General features: G+C 51.7%; 1 protein-coding gene across 4 annotated transcripts in view; it reads left to right on the top strand.

Moving 5' to 3' along the window:
• CBFA2T2 (CBFA2/RUNX1 partner transcriptional co-repressor 2) overlaps positions 1–25,989 on the top strand; it is a 59,916-nt gene extending 33,927 nt beyond the window's left edge. For 2 of the 4 annotated variants that reach the window (XM_027729037.2, XM_027729039.2), the window contains exons 2-11: positions 10,296–10,439; positions 13,564–13,805; positions 15,429–15,518; positions 16,230–16,411; positions 17,022–17,275; positions 17,916–18,001; positions 19,364–19,556; positions 20,954–21,022; positions 21,365–21,555; positions 23,438–25,988. In XM_027729037.2, coding sequence (XP_027584838.2) covers positions 10,296–10,439; positions 13,564–13,805; positions 15,429–15,518; positions 16,230–16,411; positions 17,022–17,275; positions 17,916–18,001; positions 19,364–19,556; positions 20,954–21,022; positions 21,365–21,555; positions 23,438–23,725 — 1,739 coding nt within the window. In that variant the 3' untranslated portion in view covers positions 23,726–25,988. Of the gene's footprint in view, positions 1–5,178; positions 5,295–10,295; positions 10,440–13,563; positions 13,806–15,428; positions 15,519–16,229; positions 16,412–17,021; positions 17,276–17,915; positions 18,002–19,363; positions 19,557–20,953; positions 21,023–21,364; positions 21,556–23,437 lie in introns of those variants that run through there. The other 2 variants (XM_039382022.1, XM_027729036.2) reach the window with 2 other exon arrangements.
• Positions 25,990–27,081: the final 1,092 nt, after the last annotated feature.

Below are 27,081 nucleotides of genomic sequence, written 5' to 3'. Positions count from 1 at the left end.
TCAGCTGCTTGGGGTTAAAAATGCATTAGGAGGTGCAGTGGACTCTGCTCGATGTGATGCTTTTCTCTCAAACTCCTGAAGTGGTTGCCCCTGGAGAGGGATTCATCCTGCAGTGAGCAGAGTAGGATGCTGGTGGGAAGCCTTGAAGGAAAGGAGCTCACAGCGCTGATCCAGAATCGGCATCTTTTCTCAGCATCTTCTGAAAGTTTCCTCCTCTTCCACAACTTTACTTTTCCTACTGAAACTAAGAGCTGGGATGTAGAACGCCAGGCGGTGAAAAAGAAGGGTGGCTCGCTCGGTGTCTCCGAACAAACCATCACTGCTGGTTTTCCCCAGCTCCCAGGGCTGCACCAGGCTCGCAGCAGGACCCAGCAAAAATCCCCCGGGCAGGGTGTCTCCTGGGGAAGCCAGGGGAATGCTGGGCCTGCAGTGCTCACCTGGATGTTTTGGAGGAGGGCAGTGCTGCAGTGTTGGAGCTGTGGCCTCGCTGCGTGTGCAGCTCCAGCGATGCTGCAGCGCTGCTCCTGCTGGAATGTGCCCTTTGCAGATTGCCCTTCACTCAACTCTTCTGTGAAAGGATAAAGAAAGGCAGTGAGGAGGCTGGGGGTCCCAGGCTCTCAGATGGAGTTAGTGGGGTGGTGGTGAGATGAATTTGTGGCTTAAATCTCTTCTGCCAAGGTCTTGCTGGTGGATTTGAAGCAGCAAGCGCTGCTCGTGCACCTCTAACTGCAGCATCCGTACGAGAGACTTGTGCAGGAGAAGCTGCACAGCAGCCAGATTCCTCTGGGAATGCTTCCCTTGGGTGAGACAACCCTGTAGCCTCCCCAAGGCTCCTCCAGAACCTCTCCTGTGACCAGAGAAGCCCAGCCAGGGCTGCAGTGCTGGTGGCCCCATGTTGGCTCCTCCATGGGGAGCTGTGGTGGTGTCCTGGGTTTCCTGGGTCATTCCTAGGAGCCTGGCCAGCAGCTCCGCATTTCCAAAGCCCCTTTAAGTGAGTGGATGCATTCCTATTACCATTCTGAGCTGTGGGGAGCCCCTTGGAGCTAATTAGTAATTAGAGGATGCCAATTAACCACAGTTCCCCGGGCTCTACCACCGCTTTGCTGGTACTGCTGGGTTGAAGAGAGAGGGAACAAAATGGAGCCCAGTGGGAATGTGTTTCATCTGGAGAGCAGGAGAAGGGTGGAGCTGCTTGTTAAATGGCCAGCAATCCAAGTTTTAAAAGGATTTATGAGGGCTAGATAAAATCATGTCCTGAAGGCTGTCTCGAAGCCTCTGTTAAGGTGGAAAATGCTTTCTACAAGTTAAAGCTTGTTTCGCTGTGTTTTCCCTCTTTTGGACCTCCCAAAATTTTACAGGTACAAAAGTTCCAGCCTTATTTACTCTACGGTGTTTAGCCTAGGCAGGATGGAAAGCAGATTTCCACTCCCAAAATTACAGTGCTCAGTTGTTCTATATAGCCTGTGGGTTGTATGCCTGCCCACCTTTGGGAACGTGGTCCCTAAACTGTGACAGAGTTTAAGGAATGTCAGTAAGTTTGGTGCTGGCATTGCCAGGGGAGGCTTGGTCATTCTGCCATGTGTTTCCCACTTGTTGGATCACTTCTTACTCTCTGGTGTAAACTTGGTGTTCACTCTCTGGACCCTAGAGGGGCAAATGGCCCCATCCATGGCCTTCCTGCTCTGGGCAGGGAGCAATTTCCAACCTTTTAGGGATAACCCCTTAAAGCCAACTTTTTAAATGACTTTTCCTATCTAAAAAGTAGCTGAGACGGTAAAAGTGCTGCGCTGCTTTCATTTTATTTCACTTTTAATTCATATAAGCAAGATTAACTCACTTCTTGCTTTCACCACGGACAGAATTTACTGTTAAGAGAAACTCAAACTCTTTTTTTTTTGCCCTGACTTATCGTTTCTCCATATGTAGGAGCCCCACAAAATAACCATTAAATAAAAAAAAAAAATAATCTTTGATACCAGACTGCTGCTCCAAGTCTTTCTCAATGGTATCCCTTTGTACGTGTTGTGTCTGGGCTCCGCCGGACTCGGGAGCCATTTATCTTCCTGGTGTTTTCTTCCCTGCGGCAAATGAGACACAGATGTTCCCATCTGGAAAGTTTGCTCCCGCCACCGTCACTTCGCTCGGAGTTGGAGGCTTTTGGAGAGCAGTGCAGCAGGCTGAGACTTTTTAAGAACTAATTTTCCCCCGTGATTGTGATAATTGCCTGTTTGATATCTGCAACTGCTTTCGTTTTTCATTCAGAGTGCTTTAACCCAAAAAGTAAATAGTGCGGAGGAGTAAATATTTCTTAATATTGTTACAGGAGTGGGTGATTTAAAAAAAAAAACCAAAACAACATTGAATGGAACAATGAATTAATGAAAAAATACCAAAAATACTTCAGCAGTAACCAGGCAAATGAATCAGTTAGCATCTCTGGCTTTGCTGAATAACTGCCTTGTCCTGGGTTAAAATCCCGGCCAAAGGGGGCTGAGCAGCCAGAGGGGTGGTTTGGGGAGGGAGGATCACTCCCCTCAATCCCCAAAATGCTTCCCATCTTAAAATTGCAAGGCTGACCACGTTGTAGGCTTTGGTTTCCAGGAATATATTCTGCTGGGCTGTATTCCAGGAGTATATCCCTCCCTTCAGGGTGGCTGTCCCTGATGGGGGCAGAGCAAGCAGTTGGTGAGGATGAGGAGGGTTCTGTGCCCTGGGGCATCCATCACAGGCTCCCTGGCAGAGCTCACTGCATCCCTTTGAGACAGTGATGAGCAAAAGCTGCTGCCATGGACATCAAGGGATGAACTGGGGTCCCCAAAACTTCTTTGGATGGATGCTAGTGGTGCAGGAAGGGAATGGCTGCGGCATTTTGGTTAGAGAAGCAACAGCTCCCAGGTGGCTGCTGCACCGTGTGTGAATGGTTTTTAGGGTGGCTTTCGTGGTCTGAGTAACTATTCCCTGGCTCCTTCCTGGAAAAGAGAGCAGGAGAATGGGGGATACCACACCAAGGTGGTTTGTGTTCTTGTAGAAGCAAGATGACCAGAATAGGGGCACTTGATGTACACCCTGCTCGGGGGGCTGTTGGGTGTGAGAGTCTGTGGGATGAATCCTGCATCCACGGGTTTGCACCGCTGGCCCTGGTACAAATCCATGGCACAAGAGGAAAACAGAGCTAAGGAGGCAGGAATGTCATGCAGGTGGGCTTGTGCTGATGTGTCCAGCACAGCCACGGTGCAGGCAGAGCTGGGGCTCCATCCGTGTTGGCTGGGTGGGAACTGCTCCCGAGCCCAACCTGTGCTACTGATGAGTTTGTAGAGCCAGGCACGTTAATAGGATTTCATAAAAACCACTGAAGGGCAAGATGGATAAAGATCTGCAGTCTGCCTTCAGGAATAAATTATTAATCTTATTTCCCTTATTAACTGCTTTCTGGACTGGTTGTGAACGATAACATACTTTGCTCTTTCAAGTTCTTCTATCTGAGTTTCACGTTGAATTGAGATTTAAAGTGAAACAGCTGTGTGTGGGAGAGGACTAGATGGCAATGGAGATACAAGCGTTTATTTTTGATTTATAAAATGCCTCTCCAGGCTCAGCAGCTCCCTCCTGTGTGATGCAAGGCTCTCCTGCGAGGTGCCGAGCCCTCTCCACTCCCACAGCATCTTACAGCTCAGGAGCCGAGATGTGCTACAAACCCAAGCTGAACAGGCTAAAAATAGTCTGATCACATTTGGGGGAGGAAGTATCAGCACAGTTAACGTAAGTTACCCACTGCAACAGATGCTGTAGTATCATCTTGGCCAGCTCAGTGTGGAGGGAGAAGGATGGAGAAGGACCTTGTTGGACCAGCCCTTGCTGGTGACCTGTTTATGCAACTTTATCCCATTTCTGGTTGTAAATTATCATTTATTGACTGGAGCAAGGGGAAACCTGTATAAACCCCCCTACATGCAAATAAATGTCAATATTTGTATAGAAATGTCATCTTGACTGCAAACCTCCCAGTGTCTCACTCTCCTCCAAATTGGGATGGACCCAATCATCCTTTTTTTTCCTAAGGCTGCTGTATTGGCTGCCTTGTTGCTGATGCTTATCTTCAGTCTTCCCCCTCCGTCACTTTTTGATGTGGTGATGCTGCAAAAAGATAAAATATTGGCTCTTTCCTTGACGATGTGGTTTCAGTTTGGGCTCGGGGGAAGCTGTCTGGAAGCAGGTGAGGGAGGGACTGCAGTGGAGAAGCAGTAAATGGCATCTTCTGGAAGCCTGAGTAATGATACCCTTGCTTTGCATGTAGATCACCTCTCATCTGCATGCCTTGGAGAACTGCAAAGGTGCTCTACAGATGGCTTAGAGCCGTCAAGGGGAGGGAAAGGCAACCTTGGAGCGCAGGGAAGATGTTAATAAAATTTAAATGTAATTCTTCCCATTTCTCAGTTCCTAAATGTGAAAAATATTAGCTTGGTGGAGACTGAAAACAGATGGTGAGCAGTTGGAGCAGATAAGCATGTTATTCAAAATAAACATTCGCCAAAGCTGGGGAGGTGGCGAACCATATTTCATTTCACCCTATTTACATTATCAGGTCAGGTTACACTGATGCTGCCTCTCGTTTGCATTCAGACTATCAACAGGGAGCCCTGTGAGGAGCCAACTGCAGCCCGTCCTTCTCGGGGGGGACATGTCAGGGCTGCAGTGGGTGCATTGGGGCCCTTTCCCTGGCTTTTCTCCAGGGGATCTGTTGAGCTGGTTATGGAATCGCAGTTTGGGTCAGAAGGGACCTTTAAAGGTCATCCAGTCCAGCCCCCCCTGCCATGTGCAAAGAGCTGTCCTAGGATATAGGCAGGGTCCTGCCAGCCACTGAGGTCTGTCCTTCCTTGGTTTGCCTCTTTCCTCCCTGTCCATTTAGCCAAGCTTGGCGTTGCTTTGTCATAAACCAGGGAGGCTGATCCACGTGAGCAGTAGGGGAAAGAAGCCTCTGGTTCCAGGGGCTGTTGCTAGAAAATGTCCATCTTGCTGACGTGTAGGTGATGTATAATTCATGCCTCTAGTCCAAGTGGTCATCTGAGGTGGTGGGGCCGGTGGAAAGAGAGGTGTGGCTGGAGCGTGGCTTATCTCCCTTGTTTTGATGAATGTTTTGGGATGGGCTGAATTGTCCTTGTAGGATTCTGTCTGTCCCTTGGCTCCAGAACAAGCTCAGACCTGACTCATGGGTGACCAGAGGATTTCTCCTGCTGGATTTAACCTTGGTTGCTCTTACTGGGACAGTTCTCCAGTCCCTTGCTCTCAAGAGACAGGTATGAATTTGGGGCTTCTAATTTTTTGAGGTGAGGAGTGGCATTTTAGGTTATGAGCATATTCTGCCTGTTCTAGATGAAAGGCAAAAACATCTGCTCGGATTAAACCTCTTCTTTCTGTCTGAAACCGTTGCATACTTTTGCTCCTGAGACTCTGAACTACTGGGCAGACTCTTGTACACAGGCTTTCCCTCAAAAATATCAGCCAAACCCAAAACTTTGTCAATTTACAGGTTTTCAAATATGACCACTTAGTGGTCAAAGCTTTGTTGATGAGATCTGATTTTGAGTCTACTCTCTGTTCTGAAGTTGCCAAAAGGAAAAGCAAACCTTACCTGGGCATAGCTGCAGGGCTGTCTCGTGGTGGTTTTCTCTTATTTCTTCCAAGATGTTTCATGTTTTGACTTCTGCAAAAAGCCAGGAGTGCTCTAGTCCGGCAGATGGATTGGTGAGATGCATTTCTGACTCTGTGCAGCTTATTTATAAACAGGAGCTACAAAACTGCTCCCAGGGCAGGCAGGTTCCTCCTTCCTCCTTAACTCTGGTGCCGGGGAACCAAGGGGAATCCTACCCCTGCATCAGGAATGGCTTGAAGATGTCAGTATTCCTGCTGTACAAGCACTCCAGACACCCAGCCACGGGCTTTAAATCCCTGTCCCAGGGGGAGGAGGAAAGGCTGGACTGCTGATAGCAGGGTTTAAAGCCCGTACACACTCCATGTGCAGAGGTGACTGGATTAAATTGTGCAGACACTGCAGTGCAAATTCATATAAAGCACCCATGTTTTCTGCACTGGAGCAGTGGCTCTTCCTCTCTTCCCTTGATCTTGGCAAATTCACAGCTCTGCCATGGGAGCTGGGTCAAGGCTTTCTCTTGAGCAGGGTGGAACACCTCGTGGTGTTATCTTGCTGACTGTTGGAACTGTATTTTGAACTTTGGGAAGAGGATGGGGAGGAGACCGTTTGTGTCCATCTGCCCCCAGGGTTATTCCTATCGCTCTTTTCTGGTTATCTTGCTTTTTGAGGGAAGGTAACATCCAGTTCTCCTCATGCAGTGTTTTTGTTTCTTTTTCATGGCTTAGTCTATTCTTTAGCTGCCAAAGGAATTAAAGGATTAATTTGAATTCCAGTGTACTTGAGATACTCCCTAACTTATCACTATTTATTTTCTTGTGCCTTTTCCGTTTTCTCAAACCCACAGGCATGAAGAGATTAATAAAGCAGCTTCTTTATAGAGTTTACAGTGCAAGCAAATGCTGGCTGTTTGTCATAGGTTACCTGTCACAGCAACACTCTCTTTGTGCTAAACACCATAGGTGGTAAAGTTCTTGAAGAAGATAAATAGAATGAAATCTGTCTCAAGTGTGTGTTGAAACTGCCCCCTCTGAAATGTGCTGTGGTGTTGGAGAGCTGGAGCCTTAGTCCCTTGGACTGCAGGAGTGAGACTTCCCTGAGGGTCAGTCAAGACCCCAGGTTTTCTCCTGGCATCTTGTCCTGTTGTCTCCCTTTGCTCTTTCTCCTCTCCAGAAAGGAAAACCATCGGCTGAACTTAATCTCGACATATGTTCCTTTTTAGTTTTGTTACGCCGGGAGGAGAACTGGAGCAGGGAAGGAAACAGGGTGGCGTGGGGGCACATGAAACAGGGGCTTTGCAGCGTGTCACAGGGGGGGGAAGGCTTCCAGGTGTAGTCAGAGCTCTGGGGCTTTCTAGTCCCTTGCACACCTGGGCTCCTTAAATGGGACACACGAGTATCTAGGGCAGGAGCACAGAGTGGGCTGTGCCTGCAGCTGTCCGTGCCCAGCTGGCAGCTCGAGCATCTGAAATCTGGAACTCGGCGCTGTGAAATCTGCTCTGCAGCTCCACCACCATTTGGAGAAGACGGAATTCTTGCATCAAGCCAAGACTAAAACAGCACCGTCACGATCGGGTTTTGTTTTACTCCGGTTGAATCGTCTTCCCGTGTGAATCTCCAGCGTTCCAGGCTGGGAAGGCAGCTCTCCCACCCGCCTGGGTGGCCGTGTCACTGCTGCCTCTTTCCCTGGTTAACCTGGGCAGGGCCTGGTGCAAAGCTGAGCACGTGTCACTGCAAAGCTTTGGCGTTTGGCAGCTCGACAGCAAAAGTATTGTGCCATAAACAGGTTGGATCCGCTCCTGCAGGCACTGCTTGGAAAGTGGTGACAGCACTGTGAGTGTTTCTAACCCAGGTGGGGTTTGGAAGGAATTTTTGAAGGAAAACAGCCCAACGTTTCCAGTTTGGGCAGGTGTCCTGCTGTGACACTTGGTGTATTCAGTCATTGACAAGAATTATTCTTCTTAGAGCATCATCCAAAATCTGTGACAGCATTTGACTCTTTAGGAGTCAGCTAAGTGACACGGTGGAGTGACTTGGAGACATTTGGAGGAGCATCTCAGCATCCTCCCTGCACATCTGGAGGCAGCACTGAAATGTTGTTGTTGGTGAGCCAGTAAATATTTCTGAGTGGTGAAATCAGAAGAATGAGGCCGGGAAGGCAGCGTTTCCCCAGGGATCAGCTCCCTGGCTCATTTTTAGCCCCAGGTCAACTCAAGGCTGACTCAAGCCCTTGGTCACAGTCTGGTTTGCTCACGTGATTCTCATTAAATGGATGTGTTTAGGCTAAAAAAGGGGAGCTTTAGAAAGATGGTTTTTATCTGCATTTATAGATGCCCCAGGTCATTAGCAGGAAGCTTTTAAATTTAACAATCCTGTTTGCTTCTTGTCTGTCGGAGTGGGCTTGGAAAAGAAGGTGTTGGCTTCTTGTGGGCTTTGGTTTTGGTGTCTCACACAGTAGCTGGTTTTATTTTTGGGCTGTAAACTCCTTTTGAAATTTATTCCCCCCCCGTAAATTAACCAAATTAGTTCTGCTTTTGTAATGTGCCCTTGGAGCATTTTAGGAGGAAGGAGGAGAAAACTTAAGGATTAGTTTCATGCTGTTTCTCTCTAAGGCATGGCAATATCATGTTGGCCACGTACACCTGGAAAAGGGGTTTTCCTGGGAAGAAGATCAGAGGAGGCCGGAGGGTGGCAGTGGGTCCCTGAGTGGTCATCAGGCAGCTAACACTGAGTGCTGGATAGGCACAATTAGTGCTGTTTTGATTGAAAAATATAGGTCATTTAGCAACATGGTTGTTCATTGGAACATCATATTCATGCACAGGAATGACAGGAAGAGTCTGCACTCAAAGGTTCAATTGTATGAAAGTTGGACCAAATGTATATGAATAGTGGTTTGCAATATGGCATTAATATGGGGGTTATATGCTAGCAGTAGTTTCCTATGGCTTCAGTATCTCCCCACCTCATGAAAGAAAAGCTTAGAATTTTTTCCTTTCTTTTTGAAAACAGGCTTAGACAGATGAAGACACAAACGTTCTGGGATGTGGCTCTTACAGCAATTCCAGCCCCACTGCCCCTGTTATTCCACCTGCACTGACAGGGCAGGAAAACATGGGTTTTCAGTGTGTATCATCTCTGCTTCCCCTTCCTGCAAAGAACAAAAAAAAAACACGTTAGGAATAACAAAGTTCATTTGTTACCTCTCTGGCATTACCCACGACTTGCCATAAGGAGAATAAATGAGGCAGCTTGGTGGCAGAGCAGGTGCTGGGGGCTGACAGAGCAGATCCCAGGCAGCAGCACGAGGGCTCAGGTGCCAGTTTGTGTTTTCTCTGCTCTCCAAAGCAGCGTTTTTGTTGTTGGGAGTTGAAGTAGCAGGTTTTGTGGTTGTGTTTCAGCGCACAAGTTTGCCATGTATTCAGTGCTTTATGGGAATACAGCATTTAATCGCTCTGCCAGGACTGGAAAGCTGAATTTCTTACAGCTGACAGATACTGGTTATAACTGTGGGTTACAAATCAGACTGTAGCTGTCCGGAGCCCAGCGTGCATCACCAGAGAGGTGGAAGTTGAGTGTCTGCACCTCCCTCCCTGCCTGAGCTGGGGTGCATGCAGGTGGATGTGCTGGGAACACCCCGTGGTGTTCCCGTGCAGGGCGTGCTGGAGCACGGTCACAGCTCGTTAGTGAGCTAATTGAACGAGGCGAGGGGCAGCTCGAGGAGCAGGGAGTGGAGGCCAGGATCTCAGAGGGATGATTTGTTGGGATCAGGGACACTGGAGACACTGGCAGTGCGATACAGAGCACCCCTGGAATGGTGTTGGCTCCCACAGGAGCTGTGCTGTGGAGATCTTTAGGCTTTTTCTGCTGAGTTGTCTGGATTTAAAGAACAAAAAAAATACCCCGGAACACACCCCTCCAAAAAAAAAAAAATGTCCCCCAGAACCCCAAGACTTGCTTAAACACATATTTCCTCCTTTTTTTTTGTTTTCATCCAAGGATGTCTTGTGAAGCTGATCCCAGCCACCAGAGCTGGGAGTGTGGTCACACTGTTCCCCTGAGCTGGGATGTCCCTCAGAGGCTGGAAGGGAAGCCACAGTGTGAGGTGATGTGTCAGACCCTAGAGACTGCACGCAAGGGAGAGGATGTGAATGGCTGATGTCAGTTCAGCTCTGCAACCCCAGGCCCATTCTGGTCCCTTGCTGGCACAGCACAAATCCAGGTTACCTGTTGCATGGCTCTGAGAGGTTGTGATCCCTCTGGAGAGGCTCCGTGCTGGTGAGGAGCACGTAGACACATCTGGGGAGTCTCAGGGGGATCTTAAATGGGGGCAAAGTGAAGCAAATGTGCAGAAATACTTTGAAGAAGCATCTTCAGGCATGAGGGGTGAGAAGATGCTGTCAGGAGACTGGAGTGGTGGGCATGGACACGGTGAGCATGGACCCAGGGTGCCTGTCCCAGCTCGGGACCGTATCCTGCCTCTTCCCTGCAGCAGCTCGGGGCCACACGGAGCAGTGTGGGAACCTTGTGGGAACCTTACGTGCCTCCCCTCCCGCCTCTTATCTTCACCCGTGCGACTGCTCGTGTGCGGGGCGGGGAGATGCGTGTCCCTGACTGTCACTAAGCCTTGCCACCTTCTCTTGGTACAGTTGCTGGTGAGAAGAGGGTGCCAGTGATGCCCGGATCGCCCGTGGAAGTGAAGATCCAGTCCAGGTCCTCTCCTCCCAACATGCCGCCGCTGCCCCCCGTGAACCCCGGCGGGCCCCGGCCCGTGTCCTTCACTCCGACTGCACGTAAGACCCCAGTAGCTGTGCTTTTCCCAGGGATTAGCCCTAGCCAGGAGGGAAGGCTGTGCTCAGAGCACTCATTGGGGGTGTCTCAGCTGTTAGCATTAGCTGTGGGTTGCTGCTGTTAGGAAGGTGGGACTGGGGCTTTCCTGCTGTTCTGCAATGCAAGAAGGATGTCTGTATTCCCCCTCTGCCCCCCTGCCTGCTCCTATCTTGCTCCTGGTGCTGCCTTGAGTCCTTCTCTTTGCAGGTGCAGCTTTGATTTCCACCATAAACTCCTTAAGAAATTGAAGTCTTTTATCAGGTCGGCTTCAAACAAGCCAAGTGCTGGGCTTTTCACTCTATCTTCTGGGGGAGTTAATTCCCACTCTGCTGTATCTCACTTTGCAGACAGCATTCCTGCAGCTGAGATTAGAAAGTTTTTCTTTTTTTTTAATTTCCCAGCCTTGAAAATTCCTTGCTGTCCATCCAGATTCTCTTTTCTCCATCTTCTCTGTATAATCTTTCCTATTAAGCCACAGTCGATCCTGAGCCTGCCCAGCCATAGCACAGCCTTGCACCCACTTTTTCTAGCAGGGTGTTGCTTAGAGGTGATCCACAGATGGGATGAACCTCCAGCCTTTTTGTACAGCCTCTGTTTTCCTCCCTTAGCCAACATTTAGGCCATTTAACGTCTTTTTAAAAGCATCATTTCGTAGCAAAGCTGCTTTACTTTGTTGGTCGTGGAGTTATCTGACCCCTGCACATGGCGTGTACATATTTTCCAGGCCCTTCTTGCCCCTTTTTCCCTGCACAGAGTGTTCCCTAGCTGGCTCTGCATTGCTCTGCTGTCCATGACAGCGTCTGGGCTATCTCACAGTTCCACACTGGCAGTGGGATTCGGGGATTTACAATCCAGCCTCTTGGAGGACACACACTGATGTACTGCGTGATGCTGGCAACAGCACTAATCACTGGGTTATCCCGCCAGACACATTGTCCCCATCTTTATGTGCTGAGGGATTTTTAATGGCTCTCCTTTTGCTCAGGCAGAAAAAGACCATTAGCAAAGTGACAGAAATTAATTTTTCCAATGAGGATGCTTGGCATGCTGTTAAGGGCCAAGAAACCTGAATCTGCTGATTGCAGATGACTTAATTGCCTCTATCCAAGACAGATGAGAGCTGCGACCTGTGGTGAAGTTCATCCTTGCTTTTTTATTTCTCAGTTGCACCAGAGGGGCTTGGTCAGAGTCAGTGAGTGTGTGTCTTGCCCTGTCAAAGCCCACAGCTTGGGCAGGTGAGAGGAGCATGTTGGAACAAAGCCTTGCCTACCTGTGGATCACTAACAGAGTTGGAGAAGCAGCAAAACCTTGTGACTTTTGAGGACCTAAGGCAGAATTTAGGTGTAGCCCGAGAGGATGACTTTGTTCCCAGGAGTTTATCATCCTCCTCTCCCCACACCAGTAATCCCCCCGGTCTGGGGACGTTCGCTTCAGTGCTGTCTTCTCACCTGGAAGGGCAGGTCCCAGCCCGGCTGTGAGGGCTGTGGTGGAGCAGCTCCTGGTGATGTGCAGGATCAGATAACTGCCAGCTGCCCTGCGGTGACGCCGTTGGCAGAGGGTCAGGAGGGGTGAGCCCAAAGACGGGGAGCGGTTACGGGGGCTGCGTGTAACGACAGCCCCGGCCCGGCTCACTCCGCTCCGGGGATCACCCCGCGCTGGCAACGTCCCCTACTCCCTTGGCAGCCTCTCCCAAGGGTCCCCTGCAGCCCCCAGGGATTGCCCAGCCCCTGCTTCTCCCAGGGTATAAATAGAGCCCGTTGCTCTCCTCAGGTTTTCATCTGAAAGAATAAGAGGAAGTGAAACAGAGAAGGGGGAAAGTGCCTCAGTTGTGGCTGTCGGAGAGCGTGGGGCTGCACAGCCCTTGGCTGTTTGAGGGGAGCTTCTCTGGGCGGCTTCCCTCCTATTTATAACACTTTTATTGGGAAATAAAAGTCTTCATGGGTAATTGTCAGGGGCCTTGCCTTTCACATAGCTCTGGTTTTTCTGGTACTCCATGCTAACTAACCCTGTGGGTACTCCCTGACATCCTTGTACCTTTGCCACTTTGGGGAAGCCAGTGTGGACAGTTTTCCAGGTTACTTTTCTCCATAACAAAAGGCATGAGCTCACTTTGCCTTTGCACCTCCATCCTCTCAATCCTGGCTTTCACCTTCACCTTCACCTCATCATTTCTCAGTCTATGAAAGGCCACGTTTTTGTTATCCCCCAAAGAACCTGTCAGCCCTTGGTTAGTAGGAACCACCTTTGATGGTCTCAGTAGCCTTATCTTTCCTTGCATCTTAACTGACTCTGGTTAAGTTTCCCTCCTGTGCTCACCACTAAGGTCCAGGTGTGTGCAACCTTTCCAGCCTCCGACCCTGGTGTGCCCCAGAGTGGTTTAACTGTTCCAGTGCCTCCTGTCTTCTCTGAAAAACCCCTCACTGGGTTCAGCACGATTTGATATGATCCTCGTGAAGCTGCAGTGGAAGTTTTGGCTTTTTTTTTTTGTTTTTTGGGTTTTTTTCAAATTACTGCTCCTCCCACGGGCCAAAGGCAATGCTGCTGGGTGGCATCAGGGCTTCTCTTGCAATGGTTTTTACAGCTTGTGGCCTCTTTGTTAGCACTTACATCCATAAGGGATTCAGGGCTGGGCTTTTAAGGATAACCCAGTGGATCAGCAACAGCTATATTTCCAGTGATGTGCTTTTCACCTCTGAAATCCTGGGTTTATACCAAGTTGGGGCCCTGGTGCACAGCTGCTCATCAGACAGGACTCGGGATTGCACAACCACAGCCCAGGGATGTCAACAGTTTATTCTAATCCCTTGCTGAGTTCCCAGACTTCCAGCCCTTCAGTCTGTTTTGACGTGCTCACCACTTACAGGAGGCAAAGCTGCAGATGGGACCAGGTTGTTAAAAACAACAATGTTTGTGAAATTCCCTGTAGTAAATCCCTGGGGACGGGTGGCGGGCACTGCTGGGGCAGGATCTGTCAGCGCCCCTTGGGGTGAGGTGGAGGCACCTGAGCTGCCATCCTGAGTGGAAAGCACCAGACCACAGGGATGTGCCCACCTGATGCTCAGTGTTGCTTCCTTCTCCCGTTTGCAGTGCCCAACGGAATCAACCATTCCCCCCCGACGCTGAATGGAGCACCATCCCCGCCCCAGAGGTTCAGCAACGGTCCTTCCTCCTCGTCCTCCTCCTCGCTGACAAACCAGCAGCTCCCAGCCACGTGTGGTGCCCGGCAGCTCAGCAAGCTGAAGCGCTTCCTCACCACCCTGCAGCAGTTTGGCAACGACATCTCACCGGAGATCGGGGAGAAGGTCCGGACCCTCGTCCTGGCACTGGTGGTAAGTCCTGCGCCAGCCCAGGCTGCCTGGGTTTTCCCAGAGCACTTTGGCCATGGGATCTCAGCAACCAACACGTGCCCCCATCCCACAATGTTCTCTGTGTCTTTGCAAGCAGAGCTGGGGGCTGAGCAAGACTGTCATGTTTGTGCTTTCTGGGAAACTTGCTGACTTCTTTTTTCTTATCTCTAGTGGGTTTCAAAAAGCTGTTTGTCCAGTGGCTTTGATGTGAGCCTCGTGTGCAGCTAGTCTTGAGGAAGGATTTGCACAAAGCTTTTCTGTAAATCATAGAATCACAGAATGGTTTGGCTTGGAAGGGACCTTAAAGATCATCTCATTCCAACCCCCTGCCATGAGAACACCCTTCCAACCCAAATGAATGGGTGTAGCTGTGGAGTTGTACCCAGTATTTGCAGTTATACAGACTGAGAGAAGTGCTGTGCAGCGTGTTAGACATTATGCTCTACGTGCTTTACAAGGGTGTGGAGTGATAGGACAAGGGAGGAATAGCTTTAAACTGAGAGTAGGTTTAGGTTGGATATTAGGAAGAAATTCTTCCCTGTGAGGGTGGGGGGGCCCTGGCACAGGTTGCCCAGAGAAGCTGTGGCTGCCCCATCCCTGGAAGTGCCCAAGGCCAGGTTGGACAGAGCTTGGAGCAACCTGGGCTAGTGGAAGGTGTCCCTGCCCATGGCAGGGGGTTGGAACGAGATGAGCTTTGAGGTCACTTCCAACCCAAACTATTCTAGGATTCTGTGACCTTGGACTGAGGCCCTGGAGCCCAGCACCACGCAGCCTGGCCAGCTTCGGTCCCATGGGGCACCCAGTGGGGCTCCTGAGCTGATCTCTGCTTTTTGGCACATTTCTTTTGAGGCTCAGCATGCAGTGAAGGTCACTAGACTGCAGCAGCCTGGAGCATTTCTGCTTCCAAGGTTGGAATGGGCTGCAAATGTGGGTCTGTCCATGTCCTCAGGAGCATTCTCAGTGCTTGAGCTGCTGCTCATTTATATAGCATAGATACTTCCATGGGTAGTATCTTAGCTTACCCTATTGGAGAGGAAATGATAAGCTGTCCAGGTCCATCCTGGATTGTGGTAATTGCTACAGGGATGACCTTTGTACAAGCAGGTTACTAAATGCTGCTTGTCCCAGGGAGCCCCCAGCCTGAACAGCCCCAGGGGGTGCAGGGCTGGGCCAGGGGAGGATCATGGTGAGCTGATGGAGACTTCATGGATGGTCCTTAGGTTAGAGGAGGAGAACTGGAAGGAAGGAGAGTGTGCAGCTCTGAGCAGCTGGGATCACTGGCTCCCTGCAGCCTGCCCCAGGCCACTGGGCCAGCATGCAGGAGATGCCAGCTGGGTTGTGCTGCCTCCCAGAGCCAACCTCTACCTCCCAGCCCCAGAGCTGGGAGGATGCTGGGCCAGGCAGTTCCCACCTTCTCCGGGTGCAGTGTTCCTGCTCCGCTGGCCTGAGCCTTTTTGACCGCGCTCGGCAGGATCCGATGCAAACATTGCCAGCCCTGTTGTGGCAGATGCAATCACCCTCCCGGTTCTGTTCCTTTGGAGCTGTTTCCCATATGTCTAAAAATAAGAACAAATTGTCATTTCATCTCTTAATTTCTTTTCTCAGAACTCGACGGTGACAATTGAGGAGTTTCACTGCAAGCTGCAAGAGGCGACGAACTTCCCCCTGCGGCCGTTTGTGATCCCCTTTCTGAAGGTGACAGGGAGCTGCTGGGGCTTGCTGGTGCTCCGTGTGCCAGCCTGTGCTGCTTGGCAGCGTGACATTGCTGGGAAAGCTCTCCTTGCAAGCACCACAGCGGTTTTGTTAAGGTCCAAGACAGACTGCACAGACCGCGGTGGTGGCCATGTGGGACTGGCTCGCGGCAAGCTGGAACGTGTGCCACTTATGTCTGCTTGTGTGCTGGGGATAAAGGAGACAAACCAAGCTCCATGTGGCAGCTCAGATCTAGAATATTTGAAGTGCTGGCACATGGAGCATGTCTGGGGTGTGCAGATTGCAGAATCACAGCGTGGTTTGGGTTGGAAGCGACCTTAAAGCTCATCTGGTTCCAACCCCCCTGCCACGGGCAGGGACCCCTTCCACCTGACCAGGTTGTTCCAAGCCCCTTCCAGCCTGGTCTTGATCATCTTCAGGGATGGGGAGTCCACAACCTCTCTGGGTAACTAGATGGTGGAAGCACAAAGTGATTCCTGTGACACTTGGGTTTTGGGTGCACCGGTATCAGACCATCCTCAGTTCCTGGGAAAATACAGGTGAGTCTGTCAGTGCAGACACCAGGAGCTGGAGGATCCTGAGTGGGGGGCACAGGCGTTACTGCTCTGAGGTATTAATGAAGAAGAGCAAACCTTCTGGAACGGCTGGAAACTCCTGCCCCCTCTGTAATCCAGACCCGTGCTTGTTTTCCAGGCCAACCTCCCGCTGCTGCAGCGGGAGCTGCTGCACTGTGCCCGCGCTGCCAAGCAGACACCTTCCCAGTACCTGGCACAGCACGAGCACATCCTGCTCAACACCAACACCACGTCCCCTGCCGACTCCTCCGAGCTGCTCATCGAGGTGAACGGCAATGGGAAGAGGCACAGTCCGGACAGGTAAAAACAGCTGTTGTCATTCCCTAAGTCGTCGAAGTCGTGGTTTTCATTTTCAGGCAGCATCCAGGGTCTTATCATTCCCAACAACTATTCTGGCTGTTGAAAGACACCAATGACTCCTCCTCCTGCACTGTGAATTCAGGTTGTGTTCCTCTTTCAGGCAGGTTCTGTCCCAGAGGGACTTTTGGGTAGCATTTAAAAGCCAGAGCTGGAGAGCTGAGCGGTTTTCCACCACCCCAGCAGTAAATGGAGGCACTGGCAGGGCTGGGAGAAGGATGTGGTTCATTTTCACCACTTTTTATTCCAAGATAAAAGTTGTTATGTAATTATGTGGAGCATGCCTCAAATTCATAAAAACTGTGAAATTTTAATTTGGTCATGCTCAGAAAGATGAATCACAACACTCGGGCATCCTGAGCCTTTCCTTTGACAGGGTCACTCTGTGCGTCGCTTCACAAATTGAGTGTGTTTGTTTGAGCTCCCTGCATTAACCCCCTGGTAAAATCATCGCTGCCCAGACTCTGCTGATTCAAAAACTGCGTCTTCTTTCCCTTTCTGAGTGCGTTTGTGGGATGCTAATGAAGGCCTGTCCGTGCTGGTGTGGTTGCAGGAGGGAAGACAGCAGCTTTGAGAGGGAACCACTGCCGACAGAGCCCCCGGCCAAGAGGGTGTGCACCATCAGCCCCGCGCCCCGGCACAGCCCTGCCCTCACCATCCCCCTGATGAACCCCAGCGGGCAGTTCCACCCCACCCCGCCACCCCTCCAGCACTACACCTTGGAAGATATCGCCACCTCCCACCTCTACAGGGACCCCAGCAAGATGTTGGAGCACAGAGAGATCCGGGACAGGCACGGAGGGCTTGGTGAGAGAGACTGGAGGGCTCTTTGTTGAGCTCTGGTGTCGGTCCCCGCTCGGCCGCCCAAAGCTGTGTAGTGCTGGGCACGTCCTCAGCAGAGTTTTTGCAGGGAATTCAGAGGAAACAGCTCGCCATGGAAAGTTAAAAACAGGAAGATTGAAAGTTTGTATTTCCCTGTATATGTGTGAAGACTAGAGCCACTGAGGATGAGGAGGAAGGATCTGGTGTGTGAGTTGAGTGTAGCCAACCCAGTAGGACAGGGAAGTAAAAGTAACGTTTCCAAGATCAGGAGAGCAGGGCCTGACCTCCTGCCCCGTTTCTCCCTTAGGTGTGTGGGAGATGCATGCTGTTTTTCCAACAGGACAGCCTGAATCACAAGCTCTGAGCTCTCTTGTTTGTAACAAAGGAACCAGCTCCACAGGCAGGTCAGAGCCAGAGCCACAAGTGGATTGTAGCACTTTCCAGACAGTGACACAGACAGGGATGAAAAAGCACCAGCATGGAATTGCCCCTGTAGAGCCACCGCCCTGAGATGTGTTTTAAGATCCCAGCTGTATGGAGCTGGAAGTAGAGCTCTTTTATTGTCCCTTGGAGCACTGCAAACAGTTGGTCCATCTAATCCCTCTCTGGCTGTGGCTCGTTGCAGGTTTGAATGGAGGGTACCAGGACGAGCTGGTGGATCACCGCTTAACAGAGAGGGAATGGGCTGACGAGTGGAAGCATCTCGATCACGTAAGTGATGGCAGGAGGTGTGGGAAGCTCTGTGGGATGCAGCAACCCGTTGTTCCACCTGCTCCAGTTTGTGATTTCCTTGTTGTTGGCGCTATATCCAGGCTCTCCTGGTGGCTGGTAGAGGAACGAGCTGCCACAAGAAGGTGGATGGTGGGGAGGGTGGATAGGAACTGTAGCACTTCCTTGGCAGGTTTTCTCTGCCCATGGTCAGGGGAAGCCAAAATCAGTGTGGATGAAGTGTCTGGAGCTGGAAAGCTTTTCCTGCAGATCACAGCCATGGCTGTCTGAGCGAACAAACCTGGCCTTGTCCCCAGGTCTCACAAGGTCTCTTGGTTTTTTGGTCTTTCCTGCCACAGCCCTGGCTAGCATGGGACCAACAAGCATGTAGATGTGCTATATGCCATCAGGATATGGACATTAAAAATGAGTAAACCCATCATTATTGTTTTAAATACTTTCTTTTCTGAGATGCCAGCTTTTTATGGGCCACAACAAGGCACTGACAGCAAGACTTGGTGCTTCTGGTGGACTTTAAGCTGAGCTTTTTCCTTCTGAGCAAGGCTGCTCTTCCAAGCACTTCCCTGGAGTGTTTCCCTGAAAGAGATGGGATTGAAATTCAGCTTTGATCATAAATGCAGAGACATATCATGATCTAAAGCTAATGGTTTTTTTGGAGGGGATGGGGTTGGGGTGGAGCAGAGGCCCTATAGCTGAGTATTTGGAGTTAGCTGTGGCTGTAGAGAGCTGGCACCAGGATCACAGCCAACCCTTGCATGGACACCCTATTCCCAGAGGAAAGTGGTGGGGTTTTCCCCTCTACCTTCCGGAGGATGGCCTGGAGGTGTTTAGCCACTTTCTGTGGTGACCAAGGCCTTAGGGTGCAGGTGTGACCTCCTCCTCCCCACCTGGTGCTGCATCCCTGGCTGTGGCACCCTGTCTGAGTTCTGCATCATCCCAGATACCAAAATTGCCTCCCTGGTGTCTCATCTGCCTTGGGTGGTCCCTCCATGGCACCTCTGAGACATTTGGGATCACAGAATATGCTGACTTGGAAGGGACCCACAAGGACCATTGAATCCAGCTCCTGGCCCTGCACAGGCCCATCCCTAAGAGTCACCCCCTGTACCCCAGAGGATCAGCCAAACGCCTCTTGAGCTCTGTCAGCCTTGCTGCTGCGCCCACTGCCCTGGGGAGCCTGGTCAGTGCCAACCACCCTCTGGGGGAAGAACCTTTTCCTGAGATCCACCCTGACCCTGCCCTGGCACAACTTCAGGCCGTTCCCCCGTGTCCCGTCGCCGGTCACCACAGGGCAGGGAAACGACCTCGCGAGCGGGACCGTGAGAGCGCCGCGTTCTCCCGCAGGCGCTGAACTGCATCATGGAGATGGTGGAGAAGACGCGGCGCTCCATGGCCGTGCTGCGGCGCTGCCAGGAGGCCGACCGGGAGGAGCTCAACTACTGGAAGCGGCGCTGCAGTGAGACGGCGGAGCCGCGCAAGGCGGGCGCGGAGCTGCTCTCCCGGCACAGCCCCGGCAGCTCCGACTCCGTGGGCAGCGGTGAGTCCGGCCCCTCCTGAGTGGGTGTTCTTAATTAGCACAGAGATAGGTTAGGCATAAGTGATACGGTAATAATATGTTCGAATTGTAATGCAAATTAAGCAGCGCATAACTGTTCTCAGAGCTTTGAGGAGGGGCAGGTCGTTGGATACGTGGAAGCTCCTGAGTGAGCTCCTGGAAGCAGCACTTGTTTGCATCTAAAGGCACCATTTCTTATGGCAGAGAAGAGTCTCTCTTCCTTGTCACAGAGCCATGTTTACTGACCAAACACAGCCAAGTTGATCTAAAGCTGAGAAACCTGGGGGTGAAAAGGCAGGAGAGGTGTTTGGCTCTGCCTCTCTTCCCCTTACAGTCCTTCCTGCCTAAAGGATTCTAAACTTCAAGGTCTACTTATTCTAAAAATACCAAAGACTTTTGTAAGTATAATAACTACCTTAATTCTGGTTTTGTACCATGAGTCAACTTAACTTTATTCAAGCTGACTAGTTTTCCCCTCCAGTGTGCAGGGGTTTGACCCTATACAAAAAACAAGTCTAAAATTATGAGTTGGTTTATTTGGATGTAATTCTAATTTCCATCCTAACAAATATGCTGTAAATCAAGTCCTGGGGAAAAAAAAAAAGCTTTGATCATTCAGTAGTAAAAATGGATTTTTTCTAACAAGAATAGATGTCAATTTGATATGTATTCCACTTGTTTGTGTACAAACTAAAGAGTGAATCCTCCTGCAAGAAATTCTAGTGCCCATGGCTCCAGCTGTCAGCATGGAGTGGCTGGGTGTGTGTGACAGCCTGAGGGGTACAGCCAGCTTTTAGCCCTTCTATATTTAAGTATATCATGACTAATACACTTACAGCTCCATGTTGTTAAAGGTAATATATTTTAATATAAATTTGGAACGCTTTTGATGCTTTTCCGTTAATGGGACCTAGGGATAATTTTCAAGCTCCATTGCTTTTGTGAGAAGGTGCAGTTAAACATCAAGCAGCATCCCCAGGTGTCTTTGGGGACAGTTTGTCCATCAGTTCAAGCCTCTGAATTAATTGCCCAGGGAGTGGGAAGTGCTGTGCTTAATGTAAACTGCTGGTGCTCAGGGTCTCTGGACAGAGCAGATGTTGAGTGACATATATTTATAAGTATTGCCTGTTTCTATAGAGTACCAGGAGATGGAAACAGGTTATATAATGTCATAAATTATGCAAGGTGCTAATTAAATGTTGTAATTTGTCATCTGAGTGTTTGAGGAACGGCTTTAACCCTCGGAACCCTCTGCTTTGAGTTTTAGCTGGTCAGTCCTACCCTGCCCCCCGATGTCCCGAGGTACCTCTGGGCACGTAAGCAGCAGGTGGGGGAGATGAGGCTTTGCCAACCTTTCCCTGTGTCCCTTATTCCAACAGATTCACTGCGGGAGTTCAGCAGCAGGTCGGGAACGGGCTACGTCACTGAGGAGATTTGGAAAAAAGCTGGTGAGTGTTTGCTGGTGACCTCGGCCAGGGATTCTGCCGGATCGCCTGGGGTAAACACAGATGCTGTGCAGAAACAGCAGCAGGCCAGCTGCAGGAACGCCCCAGGATGTGCACATCTGGCTGCCAACATCCCCGCCCTGGGCCTTCCAAAGGGCTCTGCTCCTCTGTGGTGCCACTGGGGATCCCGTGGGACTGAGCCTGGCCGGGCCGCTCCCGGGAGCGGTTGGGATGCTGGCGCTGGCATTCCCGTGACTCTCTGGGAATGCTCTGCTGCACCTCTCTTTCCCTGGGAGGCTCGTCCCGCTCCTCGGGCAGGGGGGTGACGCCGCTCTGTCCTTCCAGAAGAAGCTGTGAACGAGGTGAAGCGCCAGGCCATGTCGGAGGTGCAGAAGGCGGTGGCGGAGGCGGAGCAGAAGGCGTTCGAGATGATCGCCTCGGAGCGGGCGCGCATGGAGCAGACCATCGCCGACGCCAAGCGCCAGGCCACCGAGGACGCCTTCCTGGTGATCAACGAGCAGGAGGAGTCCACGGAGGTAACGTGGCCAGGGGATGTCCCCGGGAAGGGGCTTTCCTTCCAGGCCCTGCCCGATGGTGGCTCAGAGCCTGCAGGTCCCCCATCCCTTGTCGTGGAATCATAAGAGCGCACAGTAGTTTGGGTTGGAAGGGACCTTAAAGATCATCTTGTTTCAAACCTCCTGCCATGGGCAGGGACAGCTCCCACTAGACCAGGTTGCTCCAAGCCCTGTCCAGCCTGGGCTTGCGCACCTTTTCCTTTTAGAAGTTTCTCTCTGATCAATAACTAAAGGAATGCACGGATATCATAAAAAATCCCTTTTGCTTTTGATTTTGCTGGCACGGAATCAGCCTAAACAGTGTCTGCAGCACCTGTGTGTGTGTGCAACAGCCACATGAAGGTACTGCTGGGGATCCTGAGCTGAGCCCAGTGTAATGACCATGGGTTTTGTGGGATTGAGGGAGATGTGGAAGCAAAGAGAAAGTGATGCTGGTGGATGCAGCTCTCTGTTTAGCTGTTGAATGCACCGGTCAATAAACACGTGATGGGAGTGGGTGGAACTGCTCAGTAAGCCACAGGAGGAATGAGACAAACAGTGATTTCTCTGTAGGGGAATACCAGAGGAGTGTCTTCCTCCTCCAGCCATGCTGGGAAGCAGTGTGGGACCTTGGGAGCTGTCGAGCACCCCCTGTGCAAGCCCCAGAGCACGTCTCTAAAAGCTGTCCTGTGTTCTGGCACATCATGTAACCTTTGCAACACAGTTTAAAAACAGTTCAAGTGTAAACAGCTGTGAAGCGGTGACCCAGTTTTCCAAGAGTTACCACAGCCTTTGGTGTAGGGGCTTTTTGGTCACAAGTCCTGCTTCTCCTGGAGTGGAGGAGCCTTGGGGATGTGCTGGCTCTGGAGCAGCTTGCTCGCAACCCACTCTCTTTGGTGCTTTGCTGCCAGACTGTAAATGATCATCAGGAGCTGGTGGCTCCAGTGCAGACCCTGTGAGTGGGGAATCTTGCTGCCCTTCCCCACAACAGGGCTGCCTGGCACAGCCCAGCATCTCCCACCACCCCACTTCCCTACTTGCCCAGCTCTTTGCCGGGGGTCGCAGCAGCGGTGCCCCCACAAAGGTGCCCCGCTGGGCAGGATCAGAGCAAGCTGGCTCTGACGGAGGCTGCGTTCCCACAGCTGAGCTCGCCCTCCCCAGTATGTGTTTGCTGTGCCTGGATCCAGCTGCAGGGAAGCTGATGCACCAGCTCCCCTCCTCGGAGCAGCTGCAGCCGCCGCTCCGGCGCTGGCCCTTTGCCCCGCGCTCCGAGGGAAGCGGTGGCACGCCAGGAGCCCACCAGCTGACTCCTCTCCCGGCAGCCAGAGGGGCTTTGCTCTGCTTCCAGATTGAAGCTCGGGCTCTGGCAGTGCTTCCACCTGGCTGGGAGGCTTTCAGATGAGCTTTCTCTTTTCCAAATTGGCCTGTTCCAACCCCTTGTGCAGCTAGGCAGGGTGCGGAGCAAATGGTGCCTGTGCAGCGTGTTGTAATCCCAGCGGAGAGCGCTTGGCTGGGAGCGATACCAAAATAGAGCTGCTTCAAACGGGAAATAAAAAGACCCAACAGCAGCATCTGCAGCATGTTCTTCAGTCTTTGCTTGCTGTTTCCTCTCTGCATTTGGGTGGATCTAGGGGAGAGGATGTGACCGGAGCAGTCTGGCAGCAGCTTTGGGCAGAGAAGAGGAGCAGGGGTTAGAACCGTTGGCAAAGAGCTGTGAAATAGCAGGAATTAATGGATTGCTCATTTTAATATTACCAGATCTGGGTCAGAGGGGATGGACAGTCCCCTCCAGAGCTGAGTCAGCAGCATCCTGCAGCTCTTGGAAACTAAACCCCTTTCAAGTGTGGTGTCTTTGGTCTTGCAGAGCTGCTGGAACTGCGGTCGCAAAGCCAGCGAGACGTGCAGTGGCTGCAACATCGCCCGGTACTGCGGCTCCTTCTGCCAGCACAAGGACTGGGAGAGGCACCACCGGATCTGTGGCCAAGGCCTGCATGGCCAGAGCAAGCCCCTGGCTCTGCCCACGGGCCGGGTGGCAGCAGGTACCAAGAGCCTCGACGGCGTCCCCAGCCCGGCCCTTGAGAAGACTTCGGCGACCACCTCCCGCTCCTCCACCCCAGCGTCTGTGACAGCAATAGATACAAACGGGCTCTAGGAGGGAGGTGTTGGCTCTCTCTATTTGATTAGTTTCATGAGTTTTTTTAAGCTGAAAAGAAACCCCACAACAACTGTTATCACTTGACGCGTTTGACCCATCGCGCCATCTCCTCGGAGCGCTGACACTCTGGCTTTGCCATCTCATCCTGCCTTTTCCTTTGTGGCTCATGAACTGGGACAAGCCTTGCCCACAGCAGCTCCCTGCCCCTCTCTGGGGGGGCACCAGAGCATCGTCAGGACCTGGGGAACATTGGCACCCACTCGGGGGACCTCGACTGTGGGAGAGTGCTGGCACACACAGGAGATGCTGAACGTGTGGTGCCCAAGTAGGGAGCCCCATCCCTGTGGTGTGCTCAGGCTTCCCGAGGTGTCTGAGCTGCCTCCTTCAGCCACCTTTCTTCCATAATATCCCTCTGTTTTTTTCCTTGCTCCCAGCAGTGGTGCCTCAGGTGGCCGTGCCAGCCGGTTGTTGCTGTGAACAGACCGGAGCCGATTCCCCAGCAGGAGCATCCCATCCTCTAGTGCCGTGGCAAAAGCTGAGCCCGCTGCTTCTGCCTGCAGCTTGGCAGCTGATGGCTGCAGAGGGGGAGGAGAGGATTTGTCTGCTTTAAACCGAATGTCAATGCTGGGGAAGTACTGTGGGATGGCCTGGATTTCATCCCGTTCTGTGGTGGGACAGACGGTTTTTGTGCTTCCTGGGTGGGACCTGTGCTGAGGTAACACGTGCAGAGCAGCTCTGGTTTGGGAGCAGCTGCCCTTTCCACCTGGGGGCTGTTTGGGTGTGCAGAAAGCGTTGGGTTTTTTTCACTGCCTAGAAGCTGTTGGTTTGTGAGTTCCTGCCGTTGTTTTTGAGCCCAGGGATCCTCACGGGGTGCAAGGGGGTGATTTACAGCCTGTGCTCTCTGCACACATCGGCCAAACTGCTAAAAGACAGGCAGGACTTGGTGTCCTGTGTCACTTCTCCCCCCCCCCGGCCCTGGGAGTCTCCTGTGGTGCTGCATCGGGAGATGCCCGGGATCTGCCTCATCCAGCCTTTGGAGACCATCCCAAAAATGCAGGCTGAGAGCGAGGGGATGCTGTGATCAGCCTGGGGAGATCTGTCACTTGGAGGTTCCCTGCTGTGGAGTGGAAGGAGGGATTGGAGGGATTCAGGGCAATGATTAACGCAGACCTGCAGCAGGGCTGTCCCAGGGCACAGCAGGGCTGCTCTTGGATGCCTCACAGAGGTCAGCAGTGGTGCAGCCCGTGGGAGGGATGGGCGTGTGCCCTCTGGGAGCTGCTCCAAATTCCCACAGTCGCACAAACAGGCTCTGGAAATCCACCTATTCAGCAAAGCCGTGTTTCCGTGACTGTGTGTGTGCAATTGGTGGGCTGGAGCCCAATGAGGCGAGTAATTCCCAAATTACTTTTGATCACTTTCTCGACTGGAGGTGAATAATGGAGCTGTAATGAATCGTGACGGAGCTCGCGGCGGGGATGAACGGGAGACCCCGCTGCACCAACCCTGGCTCCTGGGGAAGGCTCTTTGGGAAGCTGCTGTTGGGGGATAGGATGGGTGATCCTGTGTCTGCAAGGTTTTGTTATGCAAAAAAGCCACCGTGGCTGGTGTTGAAGCTGGGTTGGGAGTAGCAGAGGGGAGTGTATCCCCCGTGTCCCCAGGAGTCGGTGCTGGGAGAGCCCTTTGCATGGGAGCCCAGCACAGCCACTGGGATTGAGGCAGCCCCCAGTGGGGGAGGCACTGGAGCCACCCTGACCTGCAGCAGCCCAGAGGTGTCACCCAACCTGGGGCGGGTGGAGGTGGCCAGGGAGCCCCAGGTGGCCCTCACGAGGATCCCAGAACGCAGCTCTGTCCGTGTTTGCTGTGCCCAAATCCATGGCATGGAGAAGATGCCTCAGTGGGGAGGAGCAGCACTTGGGGCTCGTGAGAGCACCAGGGCCAGGGGCTGCCCTGGCACCCCCACTGAGCCAGGGCTGAAGGGTTTTCCTGCCCTAAGGGGCACATTTGGAGCAGCCTCAGGTAAGTTATGTGCTTGTGACATCCCATCCTCACCCACAGACCCGACACTGTGGGTCAGTGGGGGCCAACTGTGCCAAGGTGGGATGGGAAGGGAGAGCAGGGCAGAGCTGGAAGGAGTTGCTTGTAAATAGATTGTCTTCCATAATTCTCATGCAATGTTGATGGCTGTGTATTAAAATTAACCCCAGTGTAAATGAATGGAATACTAACAGTCATGATTAGAATGATTGCTTCTTTTTTTTCTTTTTTTTTTTTTTTTTTTTTTTTTTTTTTTTTTTTTTTTTTAAAAAAACATGGAATGATAAATGTGAACTTGGGACATGGGAAGACATTGGGTTGAGGTTTCTGTTTGGGGTTTTTTTTGACATTTAATTCTGTAATAGAAATTTGTTACTTCATTCCTGTGCATAACTTATTTAATGTCCTGTATAAAGGAACCCAAACTGTTACAGATGTATTTAGTTTGTTCTACTCAAAAGTAGTCAATAAAAAGACTATATTCATCCTCCAGCTCCCCCTTCTCTGTGGGCAGGGGCAGAGGTGTTTTCTGCAGTGCTTAGGCTGTTGTTGGGTTTTTTTGGGAGATGCTGCTAGACCATAACCTTGGCTGGGGACCTGCAGGGACAAAAGCTGCCTCCCCTGCAGTGGTGATGCTGCTGCAGGTGCTGTGGGGAGCCCGAGCAAAGCCTGGGAGCAGAGCTGGAGTTCAGTCCCATACTCACTGATGTTGGAGTTCCTGGTTAAGTGTGTTCTTTTCTGAGCTTTTTTGAACTTACTTTTTTTTTTTGAGCACAGACCAGCCTGCAGGGTTGGTGCTGTCACAGCTGGCTGGCACTGCCAGCCCTGTGCCCCCAGCCCCCTGCACACATGTTGGCCTAATCTGAGGATTTTGCTCTCCAGGCTCCTGCAAACACTAATCCAGGGCTGAAGAAGCCCAAACCTGAGGGGCAAACCCCATGTGGGGCTGGGGAGGCAGCTCAGGAATCCCAAATCAGTGCCTGCTGCAGCTGTGCCCTTTGTGGATGCTCTGGGTACCCATCTCTAACCCACCCTGGCTGTGCCCTGTCCCTTTACCAATGGCCCGTGGCCCCACTGTGGCCCTTGTGTGTAATTCCCGTGGGGGGAAGGTGGCCCTTGGCAATGGAGCTGCTTCCCCTGCCCTGTGACCATGGTTTTGGCAGTCAGCAGTTATCAGTAACAGGGTATGTAACTGGGCACTTGGAGGATGGGTCCCCAGGGAACTGGGAGGAGCATTTGTGGTTTGGTTCCTGAGTCAGCCGTGGGACGTAGGACAGGGTTTGTTGGTGCATATCTGAGCTGCTGTTCCTCCCCTCCAA

Source organism: Pipra filicauda, unplaced genomic scaffold (genome assembly GCF_003945595.2).
Source record: "Pipra filicauda isolate LSUMZ 115617 unplaced genomic scaffold, ASM394559v2 scaffold250_size1122263_pilon, whole genome shotgun sequence".
NCBI lineage: Eukaryota > Metazoa > Chordata > Aves > Passeriformes > Pipridae > Pipra > Pipra filicauda.
This window is presented reverse-complemented; position numbering and strand designations above follow the sequence as displayed.